General features: G+C 41.6%; 3 protein-coding genes across 20 annotated transcripts in view; all 3 read right to left on the minus strand.

The window, feature by feature from the left end:
* fhl5 (four and a half LIM domains 5) overlaps window positions 1-13,204 on the minus strand; it is a 38,745-nt gene extending 25,541 nt beyond the window's left edge. For 4 of the 11 annotated variants that reach the window (XR_015846341.1, XM_088313546.1, XM_088313623.1 and 1 more), the window contains exons 1-2: window positions 10,282-10,362; window positions 2,448-2,584 (exon numbers count right to left, since the gene is read on the minus strand). Coding sequence is in view for 7 of the 11 variants with exons in the window: in XM_088313546.1 (XP_088169672.1) it covers window positions 2,448-2,450 (3 nt within the window). In the remaining 4 variants the exon portion in view is untranslated. The other 7 variants (XM_088313584.1, XM_088313615.1, XM_088313555.1 and 4 more) reach the window with 6 other exon arrangements.
* fut9a (fucosyltransferase 9a) lies at window positions 4,167-13,205 on the minus strand. 6 transcript variants are annotated; one of them, XM_088313494.1, is made up of 3 exons: window positions 13,059-13,201; window positions 11,086-11,115; window positions 4,167-8,675 (listed from the first exon to the last, which is right to left on the minus strand). In XM_088313494.1, exons 1-3 carry the CDS (start codon window positions 13,080-13,082, stop codon window positions 7,587-7,589), a joined length of 1,143 nt encoding a protein of 380 aa, XP_088169620.1. In that variant the 5' UTR covers window positions 13,083-13,201; the 3' UTR covers window positions 4,167-7,586. The 6 variants fall into 6 exon arrangements, with proteins under 6 accessions (XP_088169620.1, XP_088169653.1, XP_088169645.1 ...); XM_088313527.1 differs by lacking the exon at window positions 11,086-11,115 and adding an exon at window positions 10,282-10,360 and having other exon boundaries at window positions 13,059-13,167; XM_088313519.1 differs by lacking the exon at window positions 13,059-13,201 and adding an exon at window positions 10,860-10,960 and having other exon boundaries at window positions 11,086-11,113.
* Window positions 13,206-17,370: 4,165 nt separating this feature from the next.
* manea (mannosidase, endo-alpha) lies at window positions 17,371-22,681 on the minus strand. 3 transcript variants are annotated; one of them, XM_088305167.1, is made up of 5 exons: window positions 22,434-22,681; window positions 20,443-20,983; window positions 19,637-19,746; window positions 18,579-18,655; window positions 17,371-18,077 (listed from the first exon to the last, which is right to left on the minus strand). In XM_088305167.1, the coding sequence occupies exons 2-5, from the start codon at window positions 20,939-20,941 to the stop codon at window positions 17,444-17,446; spliced, it is 1,320 nt and encodes a 439-aa protein (XP_088161293.1). In that variant the 5' UTR covers window positions 20,942-20,983; window positions 22,434-22,681; the 3' UTR covers window positions 17,371-17,443. The 3 variants fall into 3 exon arrangements, with proteins under 3 accessions (XP_088161293.1, XP_088161300.1, XP_088161308.1); XM_088305174.1 differs by lacking the exon at window positions 22,434-22,681 and adding an exon at window positions 21,890-22,202; XM_088305182.1 differs by lacking the exon at window positions 22,434-22,681 and adding an exon at window positions 21,853-22,202.
* Between the last annotated feature and the right edge of the window lie 558 nt (window positions 22,682-23,239).

Consider the following 23,239-nt stretch of genomic DNA (forward strand, 5'->3'; position numbering starts at 1 on the left):
TTTATGTCGGTAGCTTTGCAGCACAGCTCATGTTAATGAAGTCTCGCTGACAATTCCTTGACCCTTGCTGATTGGCGCGATCCTCCAACACCGTTAACTGAGCCTTCCTATTAATCCTCGAATAGCATCAGTGGATTTATGACATCACCGAACCCACTATCACATACACATTCCCGTACACCCACACACATACGCAGAGATAGCAAAAGTACTCTGTACTTGAGTAGAAGTACATGCAAAAAAAGACTGACATAAATGAGGAAGCATTGTTCAAGTGCTTTCCTTAAGTGGAAAAAGAGGTGATGCTGAAAAAAATGGACCCCTCCCACCTCAACCCCAGGCACCAGGGAGGTTAAGTTGGATAAACTTTGAACTTTTCAAAAAAATGTTATCATTGTATACTGTACTGGGCAGTTTTAAGCCATGAAAACAAAGACAATTATGTACTGAAGGGGGGGTTTAGGCCACAAAAAAGTATTACTATCGGCTGTCACGGGAGACACATTCCCTAAATTAGTCTGTGATATCGAAGTTCTACTTTATGTATTATACTGCCCTCTGGTGACCAAGGCACGCACAGCAGAAGGAGCAGCACTATGTCCACTGAATAAAAACCAGAAAGATGTTTGGGGGTTTTTTTAGGCTCATTTAGGTTCTTACTATTTGTCTATCATCACAATACTGAAACTTCTATTTTCATCTTAAAAAAAACATGCTACAAAAATATGCTGTTGTTTTGTGGTGGGCTGGAATAGAGTAATTAAAGACTTCCATTCATTTCAATGGGGAAAAGCTTCGCTGATATCCAAGAGACAAATTCAAATTCATAGGTAAGGTACCACTGTACTCAAGTAATATTTAGATGCTTTACAAACTGATTTAAATTCAGTACCCAAGTAGTTGTACTTTGTTACTTCCCACCAGTGCACAGGTGATAGGGATGCAAATAGCGACGCGTTTGCGAGGGTCAGAGCGTAACTAACAACAGGCGGAGGATTGAGGCGTAACCACCACAACATGCTCTCTTCGACATCATCAATCTCTTATATGGGCTTCTCCCAAGCTATTTATACCAGCACAGGCATTATATTGCACTGTGTGTGTGTATGTGTGTGTGCGTGCGCAAACCACTTGAGGTGCACTACATCAACATAGGTGCACCTGAATGGAAAGCCATTTGGGCATTTATTCGATATCCTCGATACGCAACTTAAGGTCCATCTCGTAGTATGCCTTTGTCCTCAATTAGCAAGACAATGTACAAGTACAATGGTGCTTTGAGAGGCAAGTTTGATGACTGTGCTGGCAACTCAAATCACTTTAGTTGTATCTTTCCCCACCGCCAAAAATGAAAACGCCATTAATTTGTTGCAATCTCCCCAACCACCAAAAGATTTCATGTGTATATGGTGTAGTAAAATATATTATTAAGCAGCACACTATATATTGTATCAATTGAATGGCCTTTGTGCTACTGCCCACCTTGGCCACTTGAGGGTAGTGTAAGAAAGTCAGTCTGATATGCTATACATCGCCGTTTGCACAGTACAGATGTCGAAGAGCCACTGAGCTCCTCCCGGAGGATAAAGAACACATGACCCTGAATATTGTTTTCTAGAATGCATCCATTTGTTGCTGCACAATTGTGTTCAAATAAATAAATGGGGCGTACTGTAGAGAGAGAGAGAGAGAGAGAGAGCGAGAGAGATGAATGTGATGACTCACTTGGGGTTGTTGAAGCTCTCCACTAACCTCTTTCTTGTCTAAAGAAACATTGATGACCCTCTGAATTGACCCAATCTGTTTGAAACTTCTTTATCTAATCGACTGTCACAGTTAAGCCACCAACTAAGGCAACATTCGGAAACCTTAAAATTCGCCGTTTTAACAACATGCATTTTTTTTTAAATTGCACAAGTTCAATATTAAATGGAATATATTTTCATTGCTCCGATTTTTTAAATGTTTTGACTTAACGTTCAATAGTATAAATTCCTCCTTGTTGGCTCGACAGATTTGTAGCCCTTTAGCCAGCTCATATCGCTTTTACATACCAAGTACAAAATAGATGTGACAGACAGTTCCTTATGTTCATCTCATAAAGGAGATATATATATATATATATATATATATATATATATATATATATATATATATATATTTGGTAATTTGACCCAATAAAGCAACACACAAACAATAAGAAACCGGAGACACGGATATGTTGATTGGAAAGAACATACATTTAGAGAAATTTTAAAAATAATCTTAGTTCCTGCCTATCGAAAACCGGCTTCATCGCGCACTTGCGCCTCAAACTAATGAAACAGAAATAAACTGAATAATTGTTCCTCCCTGTAATATCCATGTCAAAGTTATTAATCAAATAGATTGATCCAAGTAGACTTTTACTATGTCAAGTCTACTATGTATGCGATTCTAAGGCCTACCATAGTAGCTTGAAATCCGGCTCCTTGGAACGGAGGTAGTCCTGTTCAGCAGCTCAAGGGTGGCTCGTCATCTCCCTTCTTTGGGAAAACTCAAAATCTAGCTTCGGGCTTCGACAATGGTCATCAAAACACCTTGCCTGTAAGAAACAAAGTTACATTACTCGACCATTGGTGCTCAGGTCCGGTCCTCAAAATCCCCAATCCAGTCTGTTTTAGGTCTATCCCTATTCCAACATGACATGATCAGTTCATTAGCAAAAGCCAGATAACAATCCTGATGATTAGAATCAGGTGTGTTGCAGTAGGTATGCATCTAAAACAGGCAGAATAGGGGATCTCGAGGACCGGACTTGGGCACGCCTGTTCTAGACTAATCAAATATCATTCATTGCAGAGGGAAATTAAATTGCGCATCATTTACCTTTACATTATATTCCAGTACATTTCAAATGTACACAAATCATTTAATAAATATAAAAAGTGAATTTCACATAACATTGGAGTCACAAATAAGACCGTATAATTGAATCTGCTTCAGCTTTAAACATGGCTGCCTTACATTAGCCACTTGACTTGTAGCTAGTTAGCACGGTTAACTCACCAAGACAACTGCCCAAAAGCCTTTCACGGTCTCTCTGAACTACCGTTCTCCTCCTTTTTGTATACATCACGGTAATAAAAACCGCTATCGACAAAAAGTATGACGATAGTATTGCAAAAGGTTTTCATTGGCGACAATGCTAAGGCCTGCTAATGCTAGCGGTTAGCGCCGATTCGTGTATGAGGCTAACTCACTATGAGAGTACAAAAGTTGTCACATGGTCTTCAACTCAGTTCTCGCGATAAACAACCGCGTTCGTTCATATGTACACTCGCTAGTTCAATGGATTTTAATGATGTACTTTCAGTTCAATGCACAAGTCTGTTGCTGGCGAAATAACTGCCCTTTAATTAACGCTCTCTACTCTGTGAAGGGTGTGGTCTCATTTCTTATTGACTTTCGTCCCAACACGAGACTGTTATATAATTACAAAATGCGTTATGGGCAAGTCTTCTTTCATGGTCATGCAAGCCAAATTTAAACCTAAAATAAATCTAGAATATTTCTGCACTATTTTTAATAATTCAGTAAACTATACCGAAATGAACTCAATTCCTTACTGGGTTACGTATTGTAATGCCCGTCCCAGTGTTCAAGGAAGCACATAGTCGGCAATGGAATCTGTTAGCTTTAATAATAGAAAAACAACAGCGAAATAAACACACCCAAGCAGGAGTTGCTGATGGCCACAAATCACGCCCACACGCTCCACAATTCAGATGAACTGCGGGAGCCAAACTAACTCAACCTGGCTCGTCCCCACTCAATGACGTCACCCACCACTTAACTGACACCGCCCTCACACACCGAACAACTGACAGATATTACACTATTTATACCTCTATAACACCGCGGCAGCGGACGATTTCGACGAAATGTTGGCTCATAACTACACATTCTTATCATGAAATTGTCTTACCTGAACTAGAATCATGTGGTACATTATAGGCGAAGGTAAAATTCTTGTGGATTCGTGTACTTTTAAACCCTCGTTGTCAGAGCTGGGCATTTGACCCTTTTTTCCAGTCAGTCCCCCGCCCTACTGCATATTAGTACAGCTACAATGTATTTTATCCTCCCATGCGGTACCTGTCTTGTGATGTGAGAGCCAACAAATGTTTCACTTCTCTTTATTTTTTTATTTGACACTAGTTGACATCTAGAGTTCAAATACAACATTTGGCAAAATACAGTGATTTGGCAAATATGAAAAAAAAAATCGATTGACCCATTTCTGATTTGCGAAATGGCAAAACACTGAGACGCACACATTGAGCCCACGTACGACGTGTGCGCGTGTTCTTTTCAGGACATCAGGGAGAGGGCGTTGCATCCCTCTGCGAGAGCGTCACATTCGCACACACGCAGGCTGCACAAATTTGGCAACACAAGAGAGAAACAAGCGGACGAACGAGCGTAAAGTCGCAAAAGCTTGGTAAAAGGAACCACGACACATGTCAGTGTGCGACGCGAACACTTAAAAAATGTACACCATACATCCTTTCTCATATTAACATATGACAGTTTTTTTTCGTTTTGCATAAATACTGTTTTCACTATGGCACTCCATAAGAAAAAAAAAAGTTCACATGGTGGTGGGCACATCCATCCAAATACAGAAAATCAGTGTCATGAGATGGATATTGCTGTTTTTTTTTGTTTGTTTTTTTAATCATACAACATGCCAGTTTTTCATGAGGTACTTCTGTAATCAACACATTTCCTCACAATTTAGTTTACTTTCACTAATTGTGTCATTGCATTTTCTAAGTCATAAAAGAACTGCACTGAAGGTGATTTTTTTTCATATTGAATTTCCACTGCAAATATACGTGAAATAACAAAATATATATATATATATTTGTTTTCAATGTTTTATATCTTTTGTTACAGCGTGGTCATTATGTGCACTTGATTTTGTGAAATCCAGAAAAATAGTTCAATGAAGGGAGAAATTGTATTTATTTTTTGCATTTTTTAAATTTTATTTTGTTTTTAAACAGCGCAAAAAAATGTATTTTTGTTTTGTTTGATTTAAATGAGTCATTTATTTAAATGAATTATTTTTTTAAGAACAGACAGAAAAATGAATGGAGACATTTTTTTCTTACTGTTGTATTGTTTGATGACCCAAAGCTTATATAATGAACCCTTTGTTCCATAAGGTATCGAATTCCTAATTCATTTAAAATCCAAAAGGAAAAAAATAATAGGTAAATGATCTAATTTTGCTATTTGGCATCTACCTTTAATATCCAAAATTATTTTTATGAATATTACTATGTATTGGTTATCATTATTTGTCTGTATTGGCAAGACTGCCCTTGCATTTTTTCCTTATCAAATTGACAAAAAAAAAAAACATTACAGTCTCTCGCACCACTACTGCCCAGTGTACGGCAGAAGATATAAATTATCTTGCATAAAATTCTGATTTTGCACAGTACATGCGGGAGTTCTTAGTATACGTCCAAGTTCAGTTCAGTTCGTGCCGTAGTAAACTCAGAATTACAGTTCATACTGTATGAAAAAACAGCTGCAAGCCATAAATCTAAAACAATCAAACGAAATAAAAAAAGATACAGTGTTAACCATGTATTGTTACGCACAACACTTTTCGGAACTTCAAATTATCGTATGTCATAAAAACAAGGAGAACCTGTACTTTCTGTGGAAAAGTAATACCAATACCAGAGATTAGCAGCATTATGATCGATTAGAGATCCAGTCTCAGATACCGGTATAGAAAAGTTGAACCCCAGTGTTTGAAATGGGACTTCAGAACATTATGAGCCTTTTATCCAAATGAAGTCACTCTAAATCGGTTTCAGAGGCGCTGATGATTCAGCGGCAACAAGTTTGCGCAATGGCATAAAAGCAGGACTTCACAACATTCAGACATTCTCCTATCGCAAGTGTTTTGCCACACCGACGCAGTTGTGATTTTCCGTGTTAAGCCGCTGCTCCTCAGCAATCGAGAGGAGTCAGATGAGGTGGCTCGGGGATCTGATCCGAATGTCTACGCCTCCCTGATGAGGAGTTCCGGGTTTGTTCCATTGGGCAGAGGCCACCGGTGATAACCCAGGATATGTTGGAGGGAGTTTGTGTCCTCTCCTGGGGCTTCCCTCCTTAATTCCGTCTATCGCATCAAATATTGGATATTGTCGCAATACAACAGATTTGTGCATTTTCCATCTATTACCATCAAATTCAGCCAAGGCCCAACTTTTGGGCTTCTCTAAAATACTATCCTGAACAATTATATTGTCGTCGGGCTGTGTTAAGTCATATCTGCTCGGGAATTGGTCAGGGCCAACAATAAAAAAAAAAAGAGCATTCAGATGAAAGGAATGTTTTGGTGCAAAACTAAAAGTGCAGAAAGTCGTTCACATTTCTTTTTTTGTTCTCAAGAATGTACAGTACACCCTCAGCAGCCACAAAGGCAACGCTCTACCATCCATTCTTCGAAATGTGCTAAAACGTCTGCTTTTACAAACACTCGTCAACTCTGTTGCTAACCAAAAACAGCAGCACCTATCAAAGCACGTAACGAACATCTTGCGTCATGTGGAAAGGAAACCTTCATCCATGATTAGACAAACAGTCGTGTCCATCGTTCATAAAACTCTTTGGAACTCTGCTGCGAAAATAAAATAGTGGCACCTGCCGAGGCAAGTAAACCGCTTAAGAAATGATTTTGCGTTTGTATGTTTGTAAAAGCAGACAGTGCAGCAAACGGAATGGCCAGTGAGTCAGAATGCACAGCATGTCATTGAGCGATGATTCACAAACGCAACCTTCCGACACATATGTCGTACAATGAGGGTCTCTCGTCTGCACGTCTGGTTGGGCGCAAATAAACGGGGCGACGCAGGAATAAAAGTCACACTAATATATATATATATATATATATATATATTCACAGATGACAGCATCCAGTCCCCGGCAAAAAAAAACTAATCCCAGAGTCACACAAAAACATTTTAACTTAAGCCGTCAGTGTACACTGGGAGACTTACACAAAATGAGATGAATTTTGTTTTTCCATTTCCTTTGGCACATCCAAAAACCGAACGAAGGCCACAAGAGAGGGTGTTACAAGCACAATGGACACCGACCGCGAATGTTAGCAGTTAGCCGAGAACCGACCATTTTTCCCCAACCTTTTTAACCATGTGCTTTAAAAAAAAAAAAAATAATAATAATAAATTAAATTAAAAAAAAGATTTTTAGTGAATTAACTGTGGAATTTTCTTTTTAACACTTGTATGATCACTTGGACTGTGCCATGATACATGCAGTCTGGTCCAAAAAGCGGAAAGATTGCCGGTACAAAACGTTGTTGAATACGTGAATAGGTTTCACTTTGCGGGGACAAGAGAAAAGTAAAAATAAGGCTTACCAAAAACTGGCTCACGTGAAATTAAATTGGTCACTGATTTTGACACCCCAAAAAAAAAAAAAAATGAGCAAGCTTCAGGGAGGAATTCTGAAGAGGCCAATGAATTAAAGTCATAAAGCCAGTGACACAACCTGCTTCAGCCCCAGAACCACTTGTCCAGGTTCTTGACTGTCTTGTACTCCCTGTGCCTGCGCAGGTAGTCGCAGGCCAGGCACGTGTGCTCAGCGCAGAACATGGGCATCTTCACCTTGAAGTGCCGCCGCCACGCAAAGTATCTGAGGTACATCAACTCGTTCTTGTCCAGGAGCAGCAGGTAATCGGCCAACTCCTTGGGCGACGCAAAGTCGTCCACATGTATGAAGGAATCCCCCGGGACAAAGTTCTCATAGTTCTCCCGCGACGGGCCCAGCACCACCGGGACGGTGCCCACGGCCAGCGGGCTGTAGAACTTCTCGGTGATGTAGTCCTTGTGGATGGAGTTCTCAAACGCCAGGTAGAACTTGCAGCTGGCGATGGTGGGGAAGTAGTCCTGGTCGGCGATGTACTCGCCGAAGGCCTGGCCGAACGCATGCACCTCGATGTGCTTGTAGAGCTCGTTGTAGTACTTGACGCGCACGTGCTCCTGGTTCCAGTTGCTCACAATCCAGCAGATCAGCTTGTTCTTGCTGGGCGGGACAAAGTCGGCCTCACCCTCTGCGGCCGACAAGTAGCCGTAAGGCACTTCGATGTCGGCGTCGCGTCGGTAGTTGAGCGTCAGGTTAAAGATGTTCTCGATACCGGCCAGCTGAGAAGAGTGCGACGGCGACTCCAGGTTCATCCAGACCCACTTCTGGAAGGACGGACGCTCAAGCGGCGGCAGGTTGGACAAGTTGGAGCAGATGTCCCGGTGGTGGATGAGGACGCCGTCGGACTTGTTGTAGAGGTTCCGGTCGGCCGTGATGAAACAGCCGTCGATGTTGAACAGGGAAGGGCACACGTTCAGGTCATACGTCTTTCCGAAGGGCCAGAACCAGATGAGCAACGTGGTCACGTTGCGCTCACCCTTGGCGTAGAAGACGCCCTTGACACGCTCGCTCGACACGTTGGACTCCACGGGACCCGACAGCCAGCTGGTGGACGGCTTAAAATACATCAAAAAGAGAGTCACGAAGCACCCTAGAATGAAGGTGCCCAAAAAAAGCGGTCGTAGGATCTTGTGAGCAGGTGCCGATGACATTACTCTGTCCTGGAAGAAGAACAGAACAAATGACAGAAAAATCATATATTCAAACGTATGTCAGTTGATGACGGTCCTGACGTGCAAGGTTTCCATGTGCAAAACAATATGCAGTGACCTCAAATATAGGACCAAGCCCTGCCGTGAAAAGCGAAAAAAATCGCAAGCAATTGATAGAATTTCAGACACCCAAAGTTCCAATTCGAAGACCCCTTAAACCAGAATGCAGTACACAGACTAACCCGGTGCTTCTCAAATAGTGGTGCAGGCCCCCCCTGGGGGGGCACGGCGCGATGCCGAGGGGGGCGCGTGAGACCCTAGGGAACATGCTTTTTTTCTGCTGTGCTATAATAAAGTCTAATTGCACATCCACTCCGCTAGGGGGCAGTGGCACTCTCCTTGCTCATTGTGCGCAGCAAATATTAACCCTACGGTGTAGGTTTGTTTTGCAACCAAAATGTTATTATTTATAATTGCGGCAGGGAGTGGGTGGTGTGAAGGGGTGGGGGGTAACAACTAATAATTGAGAAGCACTGGACTAATCCAAGTTTCACCCCTACTTTTTGAGCTTTCCAACAGTATCGACAACAATTGGGTTTTGCCCCTACTTTGATCAGCTATACCAAGGGTCTTGGCAGCACGGTGGCCTCGCAGTGCAAAGGTCGTGGGTTCGATTCCAGCTTCGGCCTTCCTGTGTGGTGTTTGCATGTTCTCCCCGTGCCTGAGTGAGTTTTCTCCGGGTACTCCGGTTTCGTGCCACACACAAAAACATGCATGGTAGGTTGATTGGACACTCTAAATTGCCCCCTTATGTGTGAGTGTGAGCGCGGATGCGCGTTTGTGTTTGTGTGCCCTGCCATTGGCTGGCAAGCCGTTCAGGGTGTCCCCCGCCTACTGCCCAAAGACAGCTAGGATAGGCTCCAGCACGTACGCGACCCTTGTGAGGAGAAGCGGTACAGATAATGGATGGATGGAAGTCAAGGTACTCATGTGATGACGGTCCTGACGTGTAAAGTTTCCAAGTGCAAAACAGTATGCAGTGAAATCAAATATAGGACCAAGCCCTGTCATGAAAAGCAAAAAAAAAAACGCAAACAATTGATGGAATTTTAGACATCCACCGTTCCAATTTGAAGACCTTTGAAGCAGGATAGAGTATACAGACTAATCCAAGTTTCACCCCTACTTTTGGATGTTGAGCTTTCCGACAGTTTCGACATAAAATCCTTTTGCCCCTTCCTTTATCAGCTATGCCACGGGTCTTCAATCCTGTTCCTCGAGGGCCGGTGTCCCGCTTGCTGCAACACACCTGACTCAAATGATCAGGATGGTTAATTTAGCTTCTGCAAACCTTGCTGATTATCTGATCATTTGAATCAGGTGCGTTGCAGCAGGGAGGGACAGAAAACAGGCAGGACAACGACCCTTGACGAACAGGATTGAGCTGTGCTGTACAAAGATACCATCGGCGTCCATGTACAAAATTGTTTTTTTGGGGGGGGGCGCCGATTGTTCCAATTTAAATAACGTTTGGACGGTCAAACAGAGATGAAATCTGTTTGAACTTTTTAGGTGAGCATTCTTGTGGGGCCAACAGCTTTGGTTTGAGCCCTACCTTTTTTGATTATGCTCTGGTCAATAGAGGTCTCTTAGGTGCCGCCCCACCGCATGCGTCGGTCCCCACTTTTCTTTCTCTGAAGTCAAAAATAAATCAATAAAATATTGTTAAAATACAAATAATTACAAATATCTCCTTTTAGATATACAAGGGGCGAGGGGGGGAGTGATCGAGTTAATGATGAGTAAACTTGCTTCGTTCTTCTCGGTTGTTCATGACTTCCTCTGTGGGCTCCAGAAATCTTAAACTGTTGACGCTTGTTTTGTTTGACATGCGCCGTAGCTTGCTCTTCAAGGTAATAAATACGACAAAGATGGGCCATTCCAAGCTGGCTAACGTCACTTCCGACTGTTCGAATCGAAAATAATCACAAAGCGGATGTCGGGCGGTTGATGAGAGACGTTCTTGAACAGTTCATGTATTCTCTGTTCTAATTTATGTTTAACGTATCTCCCGAGTAGCAAATAGCCGGGAGACAGGTGGTAGGAGACCATTCGACTGACTATTGAGGTTCCACCCAGCAAGTAATTATCCTCTAGGGCTTGTCAAGAAACAAGATAATCCTGTTACCGAACCTTGTGGAATTGATTTGCAGTTGGAATCCAAGCAAACCAGACGTTTCCTACGCAAGGTCGTTGATTGTCGTGGCTATTGCGCTAAAAACTAAAAGCAGCCCCTTTTTTTTCCACCCAAGCAAGCACAAAGAGAGAGAGAGAGAGAGAGAGAGAGGTCATTAAATGACGGGAAAATGAAAATAAAATCAAATAGAAACACCAAGTGGGAGACGGATGCGCAACAAACCTGCAGGGGCTCATCTCGTCTTGAATTTACCTGGAATGTACACAGAAAGCGTCAGGTATTACTCTTTAAAGAGATGGTGGACGCATGCTGCCATCTTAAGGCTGAAGGGGAGGTGCATATTGGAAAATGGAGGCCACACGAGTGCTGAAGCAGACATTAACAGGTGGATGCATTCTCAAAAAAAATAAATACAAATCTTCGGTCTATACACCAAAAGATGCGGCAACGTGAAAAAAAGTTTGAGAGAAATTTGTATCAGTGGCTACACACACTTCCTTGTCCTACTCCCCTCTTGGTGTCATTTATGTAAATCCTCTTCCTGGATCTAGTATTTTTTTTTAAATTCTGAGGTTGTTTAATAACCTGCTGATTGTTCAACTAGAACTTGAGGGTTATTTATTTATTTTTTTTACTCATGCCAATAACTGATGTTACAGGCACTTCTTAAAATAAAAACTGCTTCAGTGACGTCCCGTAAGACATTAAATTTCTCTTTTAGAATACGTTCCCCACTCTGTATTTTGTGCTTAGATTTTTTTAATTTAAAAATCTACAATCTGTTCAATTATACACAACATAATAATTACTTGATAATCACAATTTGTTATTTCAATGGATGTATTGCATCAACTGTGTAAAGATGAGAACGCAGTCCTATAAAATGAATCGCAAAATTATTTTCCCTTCACGTGGAATTCATTGCGATACATCCATCCATCCATTTTCTGCACCGCGTCGTATTCAAGAAATTTTTATTCTTTAATTTGGTTTCCATTCCTAACAAGTCAATACCAGGCTTAGCATGTAATGTGCAAAACACAAAAAAAATGCCGTTTACAAGTTACTATATACACCAGCCAATCGTAGGGAACACAAAGACAAACAATCACTTGTGCTCACAATTTAGAGCAGGGGTGGGCGAACTTTTGGAAAGTGAACAAAAGCATTACAACAAAATATCTGTTTTTGACACACTACATTATTTAGAAAATAAAACAATAACAAGGTTTATTCATTTAACTTTTTTCAAGTTCGGCAGACCGGATTGAAACGTTTGACGGGCCGCATGTGGCCCCCGGGCCGTAGTTTGCCCACGCCTGATTTAGAGCATCCAATCAACCATGTTGTGCGAGGCAACCGCAGTAACCGGGGAAAACCCGCACAGGCACGGGGAGAACATGCAAACTCCACACGGGAAATCCGGAACCGGAATCGAACACTGTATCTCTGCACTGTGAGCCCATCGTGTTAACCTGTCGTCCACCATGCTGCCACGTTGACCTCATTTGTTTCTAAATGTTTTTTAAAAGTGGGGCGCATTAAAGAGCTACCTATATCTTTTGCTTTTACTCCTTTCTTTTCTGGCATGCGTGGTTCATTTTATTAAATGCCAGAATGTATTTTATGTTAACATTTATGACATTGATTTTTTTTAAAATAGCCTAAATTTAAATAAAAGAAAAATATATTCATATTTTCCTGCCTTTTGGGGCGTCCTGGACCCCAACCCCCTCAGCGCCCCCCTTCACTTCGATGTCTCCGAGTAGTGATGTGCGATGTTGCGCTATAGTGACTACCTTAATTGTGATGAAATATTTGGGCCGTGCGCGGGCGGGTGGCGAGGCGAGGCGAGGCGAGGCGAGGCGAGCGTCAAAGCACAACAATTATAACGCGCTGCTCGCTCCCGTACTCCGCACCAAAGCCCGTCACGACCGCACCCGCGCACATGCATCCACCTCCGATGCGGAGCTGAAGGTCATTCGCGGCCGACGCGATTTGGCCCTCACCCAAAACGCGTTCGGCGTGATTCGGCTTCCTTTGATCATCCGTTGGATGGGTGCGACAACCGCAACAATCACACACATCCAAAACGGCGTTTTAGTACCGCAATCGATCTTAAATTTTCTGCATGAATTGATATATGGATAGGGGAGAAGAAGGGGGAGGGGGCCAAATAAAGGAATTCTACTCACCATCTCGAGAGACCGTTCAGTCATTGCATTCGCATGACGACGATGTGCTTGGAATCATTCACCGTCGTGTGAACGTCAACACATCCAGATCAGCCGCATCTATCCTTTTTTTTTTCTTCTGTGTCCGTCTGTGTGCGTGTGTGTGTCGCGCGCACGCGTGTTGCACCTTGTAACAGCGTGCAATGCGCACTGGATGCCGCAGCAGAAATAGAGAATTCACATGATAAAAAAAACGTTATTCAAGAAATTCGGTGCATTTGTGTGCACCGTGTGTGTGCGTGTGTGTGTGTGTGTGTGCTGCTGAGCTGTGACGTGCAGAGTCGCTAACTTGTTCCGTTTATCGCCACTGCGGGGCTCCACTGTGCGCTAATGTGTGTGTGTGTGTGCGTGTGCGTGCGTGCGCGCCTGTGCATAGTGATGTTCCGGCTCGCCACTTTGTTCTGTTTATCGCCACTGCGGTGCTCCACTGCGCTCGTGTATTCATTATGTTTTGGGGACATATAAAAAGTTTACACACCCCTGTTCAAATGTCTTTTTTTTGGTGATTAAAAAAAATGAGACAGAAAAAACATTTTTCAGAGGATGTGTGCACTTGTGCAACCCTATTGTTTTTTCATTCATTTCAATGTAGTAATTCAACTACCAATAATAAGCTTTAAATATAACTTGAAAGCCAAAAATACAAAATGAAAAAAAAGAAATTGTTAAAAGCAAAATGATAATATATTAAAATTTTAGCAATATAAAAATAAAAAGACATTCCCGCTGTACACCACTTGGCCTCTTAGGGGCAGTGTGGTGCTTTGGATGCATGGACATACACATTTACATTAATTAGAGTAGAAGAAGAAAGTTATGATTAAGCATAAATAATATATCTTGTTTTTCACAGATAAAGAACCATATACACTTGAGTATTCCTATACTCCCTATCTGTGTTACGGCTACATTTGTGTGTGAATATTTCTTATTGGATGAATTCAATGCAATTTTTCTTTTATTAGCCAATAGGGATATAATGCTTCACTAGAGCCCCGATTCAAATCTATTTTCGATTTCCAGTTCCCAATTTCGATTCGAGATTTGATTTATTTCTTTTATTTTTTAAATTGCTGCCACGCTTGTCTCTGTGCGCTTGGGTTTTGCTGCAGCCACCCACAAACGAAATATGTATTGATGTTTAGCGTAAGCGTGTAAATGCTACGTGCGTTTTGAATGAACCAAAAACTATACATGATGCCAAGTTGCACTATTATTATGAAACTACCTATAAATACTAAAATAAATACTTGTAAACATATTTCACGTTTCGTGAGCACCATTTATATAGAACGGACTGAATCATATGAATAAAATTGAGGAAATGCACCATGCTCAAGAAAACTAAAATTATCACTTGAATTGATTTTTTATTTTGTTTTTATTTAACCTGAATACAAAACGTTTTGTTTGGCTTTTCTAGTATGCAGAATATAATATGCACATTCAAAATGTAGTATGTGCCTAAAAAAGAGAGAGAGAGAGAGAGAGAGAGAGAGAGAGAAATCTCGAGCCTGATCCATATCATAAAACTCGGAAACAACATTGCTCAGCAAAACACAATTGTTAACCAATTTTTTCCAATATTTCCTTTAGCACTGTAAATTAGTATATTTCAACGACCTAGGTATGTTATGTGTTTTTGTTGGGTGTTGCCATCGATGGCTTGTGGCAAATGCGTCATGGATTTCAGGTGGTGAAATTTCCGACTTCAAAAACGCAACATGCGGTGAATGGTCGCGACGTGCTAGTTAGCGTTTGTGCTCTTTCTGTATCGATGTCAATCACGCGTAAATAAACACTATGTTTTAGTGATGGGTAGATGAGGCATCCTGTATCGTTTCGACACAGTGACACAATGTATTGACACTGTGTTGACACTGTGTTGCTGAATACTGACACCTGGTGGACTTGCAGGAAACATTTGACAGGGTCATCTGACACTGATCTGTCAAACTAATTTTATCCAATTCCATTGATTAGCGACGTGATGTGTTTTTATATGTCCTATTTCGTATTACTTTCCATCGCACTAATTATTCTCTTATCTAATTTATATATTTAACTGAATTATTGTTGTATTGCACTGGAGAGTGGAGCTCTCTAATCTCGTTGCACACTTGAGTACAATGACAAAGGGATTTCTGATTCTGATTAGGCATTTGCTTTCACGTTATTTTTACATACACGCAATTTCATAAAAAAAATATTTGATATTCGAGACGCAGTTGGTAAATTAAGAGAACATCTGTCTGAATGCCCAAGTAAAAGTGTTGTGAATGACAATGGACTCATTGTAATTAAAGATTTTTATTCCAAAAAATTAGTTTCTCCAGCGTTTTGTTCTTCAGTATATTTATTTTTTTGAGGCAATTTCCCCCGCCTTTGAGAAGAGGCCGGTGTGCACAACGCCTGTGTGGCTAATATAAATAGGTGAGGGAACGTTGCCTCCATGGACTTCCAGTATAAGAGCGGGTCTTCCGTACGTGCAACGTGTCCTGCTGACATATAGCGCTGCACCTCTGAGTGCGGATATTTAACGCAAAGTAACGCGCCAATAACTCGATGCTTGTTTTGAGCGTCCATCCTGTTGACAGATGCGCTTCCTTATGAACACAGTTTGGCGCGCGACCGCTGTGTCGACACGATTCTGGTAGTGGTCACGTGACTTTCTCAAAGCACGGGGTTTGCCCTGGAAGCTCGGCGCGCGCATCGACGCCTCGGTGTCGTTGGACCCATCACTACTATGTTTTGGTTATTAATACACGTGAGTTCGCTGGCTAATGCCGCCACAATCCACAGTAGACACAACATTATGTTAACGTACATCAACAGGGCATCGCGTGCGGCGTTCCATCAGACGCGCACGGTAGCCTCTTAGTGCTAACTATAGCTGGCTGTGTCAGAAATAACAGTCGCTGTTATAAATTAAATCGGGCGTCAGCCACAACGTTTTTTTCTTTATAAATGCTCGTTTATCACTGCTGTGTTGCTGCTATGAAAGAGAAGTTTACATCTTATTAATTGTTCAGTTTGTTTATAGCACAGACATGAGACAACAGCGTTGCAAATCAATTTATTTATTTTTTTTATATCGATTTATATTTTGAGCTGATATTAAATCGATTTTTGATTCATCTTTACATCCCTTATAGCCAGTCAATAGGATTTCCCATTCACTGCTATGATTAGCATTAGCAATGCTAACATTAGCATTGCCAATGTTTCCAAAACCAAAAAAGTGTTGTATTTAAATATCCACACACACACACACACGCGCACCCCCACACACATGATAATTATGTTTCTTGGTTCAGTTTGAAAGTAAATTCCAACTGGGGTGTCATTTAACAGATTTAAACAGACCTTTTTTATATCGGGAACTTTAATGGCAACAATAAAGTAGTAAAACAGAGATGCAAAAACAAAGACTTAAGGATAGACAAAGCCAAAGTCGACTTCTGTTACATTATTGAACAAAACGGTAACAGAAGCAACACATCCATACACAAGATTCCGCCACAACTGACGGCCAGCTATTTCACGTACAGAATAGCTAACAGGAGCTCTCATTTGCTCACTCCCATGTCACACAACAGGCCAGGCTTCACCTCTTCGAAGTTACAAATACTTAAAGCAGTGCTTCTCAATTATTTTCTGTCACGCCCCGACTTGGATATCGTACAAATAAAGCTCATATTGCTGTGGCGCAAAATAGCTTGGCAGCTAGTATTCAAGTAGCAGCGAAAGAAATTACATCCGGGACAACGAGCGACAGGGCGATGCTTTTTTCTTTTTTTTTTTTTTAAATCAGTACTGTGTGACCTGCTGCGTGAACTAGGGGCAGAAACCGCAATTTTGACGATCTCAAAATCGCGTCGCCTGAAATTGTAATTTCAGTCCCATAACCATACATCGTTCAGCCGTACTACTACGTCGGAAAAAAAGCATGTCCCCCCAATTTAACACGCCCCCCTGCACTGATTTGAAGACGAAGACACTACAGTGATGGTGACCCCAAGTGGTCAATAATAATACCAATAGTTTATAATATTACTGATGAGCCTCAGGAAGGTAGTTTGCGTTGGAAAACGTAACGAGTCAATCCAGTTTTTGTACCTTGGGTTCATGATTGTGCACATGCTAGATGAATGGATTTTGACGCTTCATGATTGGTTTCGGTTTTATTAGCTTTGCCCCCATCATGTGGCATTTATACGCAACTAGAACCCCCTAAAAGGGCTTGGGCCCTCGCCCAAGCAGCAGATCGCTGTGAAAATTTCAAACACAGCCAATGTGAAGCGGTTCTTCATTTGCGTATTGCTGTCAATCAAGTCCCAGGCAGATTACTCCCGCCATCTCCTGCGCTCACCGCCAAATATGGCGGCCCACTTCCGTGTAATCTCCAAGTAGATGGTGGGCTTGTTGGGCAAATAGTCCAAATAGGGCATCGGTCCGCTTTTGGGCACGGACGTCTCAATCTGCGTGCCCTCGTGCCACTCGTTGAAAGACGTGATGGAAAGCAAGTCGGGCTTGGCCCCCAGCGCGGCGCTCAGCGAGGTCTCGTAATATTTGCCGTTGATGCGGTTCCTGGTGTTCTGTACGTTCCATGGGCGCACGCCAGTGTCCACGTAGCCCGGCCCCACGCTTGGGACAAAGAGAAGGCCGTTGTCGTCGCAGAAGGCCCGCAGCGCATCCCAGTTGCGCTGCGTGGCGCCATAGGTGAAGCCGTTGGTGGCAAAGTAGGTGTAGATGCCGTCAAAACCGGCGCTCACCACCTCGCGCTGCTGCTTCTCCTCTACCAGCAGAGCCAGGAAGATGGCGTCGTGTGGGGTGTCACGGATGCTGCCGCTCTCCGTGTGCCGCAGCAGCCGGGCCCACTGCTCCGTATTCAGTAGGTACGAGTCGTACACGTAGAAGAGGGGAAGGAACTTCCCCGTGTCGGTGCGGTACCGGAAGAAAGCCGGGTGCTTGCCGTACCTTGGGAGAGGAGGTGAGTAGAGGATAGCGTTGAAATTCACGGAATCCGAGCAAAATGTCAAAGTGGAAGGTTGTAGACTGGCCAAGTCAATCGTTGGACCTTAACCCAATAGAGTATGCATTTTACCGCCTGAAGAGGAGACTGAAGGGAGAAAGCCCCAGAAATGTAAACCAGAACTGAAAGAGGCTGCAAGCTTGATGCATTTAGAGAAGAACAAGAACAAAACACTTGACCTAGCTGTTCCAATATACAGTGTGTATAGCTTATTAATGCAATTCCTTCAAAATGTTCGGGACAATCTGTTCTTTTGGTATTTTGATTTATTTTAATAACTTAATGTAGATGCCAAATTCATATATACAATTTTGAAAGGTCTGGTTATATTTTTAAAACTTTTTTCCCCATCGATGACAAATTTTGCCATACATAAATGAGATTTGTCCAAAATTCATCTTTCTTGTTTTGAAGAATAAGACCAAATGTTAATATGTTGGACTTACTTGTCAATGATGTATTTGACGTTGGCGTACATGTTGACTTCATCTCTTCCTTTGTACGGCTCGATGTGGAAAGCCACCTGTGGACAAATACATGCGTTTGTTGATTTTGATTGCTCGGAGAACTAAAAGCATTCTGAGGTTTTATTTTTTTATTTTTTTTTAATCCAGTAAACCGTAGTTGATCTATGAAGTAATTTCTGTAGTTTTTGTGTAAATGAACCAGAGTTGCAAAGGGGTGGAGCACCGGATTATGATGATAGTTTTAGATTTTGCATAATAGTTTTTCATTTCATTTTGAGTTTCTGTAGTAGGTTTGTCCTTTTGATTTTTTTTTTTTTTAAATAATACCGGTAGTTTTAGTTTAGTTGATTAGTTTAATATTAGTTTATTTATTGCAGTGTTTGTGGAGTGCAAGATTTAAAAAAAAAAAAAAAACACTTGTTTTTGTGTAATAAGCTAAAGTGAAACACAATCTTCAAATGACTGTTTGACCTTCTTTCGTCTGTATGGACGTACTAACCATAACGTAAGATTTAGTTTGAGTTTCAAAGCAATTTCCCTTTATTTTATCTCAAAAACGTAACCGGTTTGATTTTTTTTCCCCTGCAGTTTCAGTTTTCTTGTTAGTTTTCATGAACTATAACTACCTTGGTGAATTCAATATTGGAAGGATGAATTGAAAAGGTATAACATTCAATCTATAATCAATCGACATCCACGCATAATAATACAAAAAAAAAATCGTAAAATGTTTTGGTAAGCGCAACTTTGTCAAACTTTAAACATTCTAATGAACAATAATTTTTTTTCATTGAAGAAAATAAATTGTGTCAATATTACCCCCTCGTCAAACTCATAACAATTCAAAAATGAACCAAAATACACCCCATATCGTAAATTGGACATGCAAATCTCTCGAGCTTCTCAAACCAAGCCATTGCATTTTTTTAAACCCATTCAGGCAACGAGCTCTTCATATTCAAATGCTCTTGCATACAAACTGGTTGTATTAAAAAGGATTTTGCTACAAGCGTACGGCATTGCCGCCACGTTGTCACCTTAATGGAGTAACGCTGCGCCACATCCAGCAGCAGAGGCACGATGTCGTCTACTGGCTCGCCGTTGTCATCCTTGCTCTGAGGCGGATACCAGGAAACGGCGATGACACCTGATGGCACAAAAAATAGTTAAGGTTCATGTTAGCACAGAAAAGAAAAATCTAAATCTAGTCTGCTTGTCATTATGCTTTTGAACACGTGCTAATTAAATTAGCACCTGCTTGGTCAAATTAAATTAATTAATTAAATGAATGGGTTTTTTTTTACAATGTGACCCCAAGCTATTTGTGGTTTAACATTCAGGAACTCATTTACGTCAGTCACATTTTTTTCCTTCTGTGAAACCAAACTAGCAGCTAGTAACAGAAAAATAAAATCAATGATTATTTCATATTTAGCATATTTTTATTGTATAATTAAGACTTTAAAAAAATGTTATTAATGTGTAGTTCCTTTATTATGCATATTGTGTGTTCTTTTTTTGTAGAATAAAATCTAACTAAATATTTAACATTTGCCGGGCTTTATCTTGTTCAAGCCATTCCTTATTGAAGGATTTAACTGAGGTGCACAAAAATCAATAAATAAAAGTAAGCAGTGGGGTAAAAAGATCAACGATGATTGAGCAAAACTAGTGGCTTAAACTCAAAATACTGTACATTAAAATATTAAACAAAAAAAAAAAAGCAATGTATTGATTAAACTTGTGCTGAAAAAAAAGAAGCCAGCGGAAGTCCAGTGCTTGAAGTACCCTGGCATGTATGAAATCCTGAAAAGGTGCAGTGTCATCACACTTTTCCTCTTACCAATTGCAGCTGTACGCAGCTGCTGCATGTGCGCCTCCATAACAGCCGGGTCCTTGGAGCTGTAAGGCCCCAGTGCCGGGTAGAAGTTGGCCCCGATGTCTTCAGGCGGGCTGTGCCTGTCTTGCGGATACCTCTGAGCCACTTTGGGGTCCCAATGGGGCAGCCGCGGGTGGTCCCAGTGGATGTACTTGCTGTCAAAGCTGGGGTTGCCGTACCAGATGTAGTAGAAGGCGTGGAGGTAGTAGTTTGGCGGGGGGTACTTGCTCAGCGTGGCCGTCAATTTGTCGTCCTCTTCCCGCTGGGCGGCTTCACTCATCTTGGGCCGCTCGGGTTGAATGGCGGTCTCCTTCGCTTCGTCCTTGAGGTGCGGGGAGGGCTCCTTCCCGTCGGTGGACGTAGAGTCCTCCAGGGCGAGCGACTTGAGCGCTGCAGTCACGATTAGCAAGAGCAGGACAAGAGCCAGCAAGGCCACACAGGACTTACGTCGGAATCGGGCCATTCTTCACCCAATGCGCCACAGTTCATTGTGGAGATGACAAATCTGGGTCAATAACAAAAAAAAAAAAGATTAAAAAAATATTCCAAAACACTAATAATTGATGCAACTCCCGCTAAAAATTACTAATCTTCACCCTCATGCCTTGTTCGATTTTATTAACTCCAGTCCTGAAGACTTTAAAATGGTTCCCAGTCAGCTGTAATATAGATTTCAAAATTCTGTTACTGATCTCGAAATCACTTAATATCTTAGGACCTGAGTACATTAATGAAATGCTCATGGAATATAAACCTAGTAAGGTAATGAGGTCCGCATACTCTGGACATTTCGTGGAGCCCAGGGCTCAAAGCCAGTAGAAATTAGCAAAACATCGTACGTCTAAATAAGATTCATTTGTTTTAACAAATTGATAATATTGATCTGTCCCCACGCAATCTGTTATTTTTATGTATTATAAACCCAATTTAAAATAGCTTAAGAACAAATATAACTGAATGAACTCTTTTAAACTATCTGGGAAGTGTTGTAAAAACTCCACATCACATATTCTGCAGGAACCATGCAGCATTTTGTCACCTCAAGATTGAAAGTCTGGATGTATTTTGTTTAGAATACATTTATTCTACAATATATTTTGCACAAGTCTCTTTTGTTCAAATGGATTGTTGTGATACTTCGGTACAGGAATCCTATCTGCGAACAGCGAGAGGCAACCTGTCCCATGGCATCAACAAAGCAAAACAGGACTCCACCAAATGATCACATCCAACTTCAAAAACAGCAGAGATGCACACAGACTATGGCAGGGCCATCACACACAAATGAGAGCAACACGTCCCACCACTCCCAACCACAACCAAACCGTGTGCAAGTAATTGACTCGTTTCCACAACAAAAGCGCATATGCACACCTTGATGTAGAATATTAGCTAAAAGCTGCGACGTTACCCGTTCCAGCTTCGACTCTCCTGACCGCGCAGGGGAGATCCATCATTTGCCCTAGGATCGTGGCCGGCGCTCGACGTCGTAAGGTGGAGCCCTTAAAATCAATAACACGCCAGCGGGGGGATATTGGTGTACCCGTAGCCTCACTTAATTTTTTAAATACTCTTCAACTTTTCCTTGACACTTGTCTCTCATTTCCTCGCTCGCCTCTCCGGCACATCCGCACTTCTCCTCCACTGCACTCTTCCTCACGCATGCGCACACAAGCTTGTCACAATGCTCGCAACATCCGCTGTCAATAGACACAACTTTGGGATCAGCAGGTAGAAGTGTCAAATGTCAATCTTTTGGTCGTCCTAGTGTTAACGGGTTCAAATAAATTGGAACTGTTTTAAATTGCGAATATAACGCGTCTCTACTTAAAAGCCATTGGACGCTAGCGTAAATAATAGTAACTAAACTATCACTTCCTCACCCCAACACACACTAAATATGTCTGTTGATTATAACAACGGCGAACTGATGGCTAATTGTTGTTAACTCTTACCTGCATTGAACTTCGGGCCAGTCAGCACCGCCGATAATGCACAAGATAATGATTACATAACCATGTTCTGGATCTCGATCCACTCCCTCACTCCTTACATGAACAATTACATTTCATTGCTCATAAGTCTTTTTTTTTTTTGCTATTCTAGCCTGACTCGACATAACGTTACAAACGCTGTACTTCCCCTCTGGTCAGGTCAGTTATAGAGCATAACAAATGTAAAAACATCATGGATGTGGATGAGGAATGTGATATGAGGAATCCATTTTGGTTGTACATCAGCGCGGATGAAGCTAATTCTGGTCCGAAAGTATAAACACTGCCCCTTTCGTCCAGGCGTTGTATTACAACTGCTGCCCGGGATTTTTTGTACATTTCTGGATTCAAATACTGTTATTTTCATAAAATGTAGTTTCATCATCTAAATTACAATAATTAACACAAAATATGTGCTTAAATAGCCTTAGAACTTATGTTTTCCATGCTTTTATAGAACATAACACACAAACATTGACTGGACAGGAAGGGGAACACAAGCGAAGCCTTATTATAAAACTTAAATGGCCTTTCGTTGCAGATGAGACGTGCACATTGATCAAGGCGAATTTTGGATAATTCCTTTTCGCGAAACTGTTGTAGTTCAGTAAGATTCCTGATGTGCATTGCTTCCATGAGGTCAAGCCAAAGCATCTCAACTGGGACTGGGCCACTACAGAACACATGAACTATTGTCTATTTAAATAAACGATAAATGGTTCTGTAAAGAAGTTTTTTTCTAATATATTAAAATAAAACAATAATAT

This window comes from Idiotropiscis lumnitzeri, chromosome 1, assembly GCF_059441095.1.
Source record: "Idiotropiscis lumnitzeri isolate Australia: NSW breed Sydney's pygmy pipehorse chromosome 1, RoL_Ilum_1.0, whole genome shotgun sequence".
In the NCBI taxonomy this organism is placed as follows: domain Eukaryota; kingdom Metazoa; phylum Chordata; class Actinopteri; order Syngnathiformes; family Syngnathidae; genus Idiotropiscis; species Idiotropiscis lumnitzeri.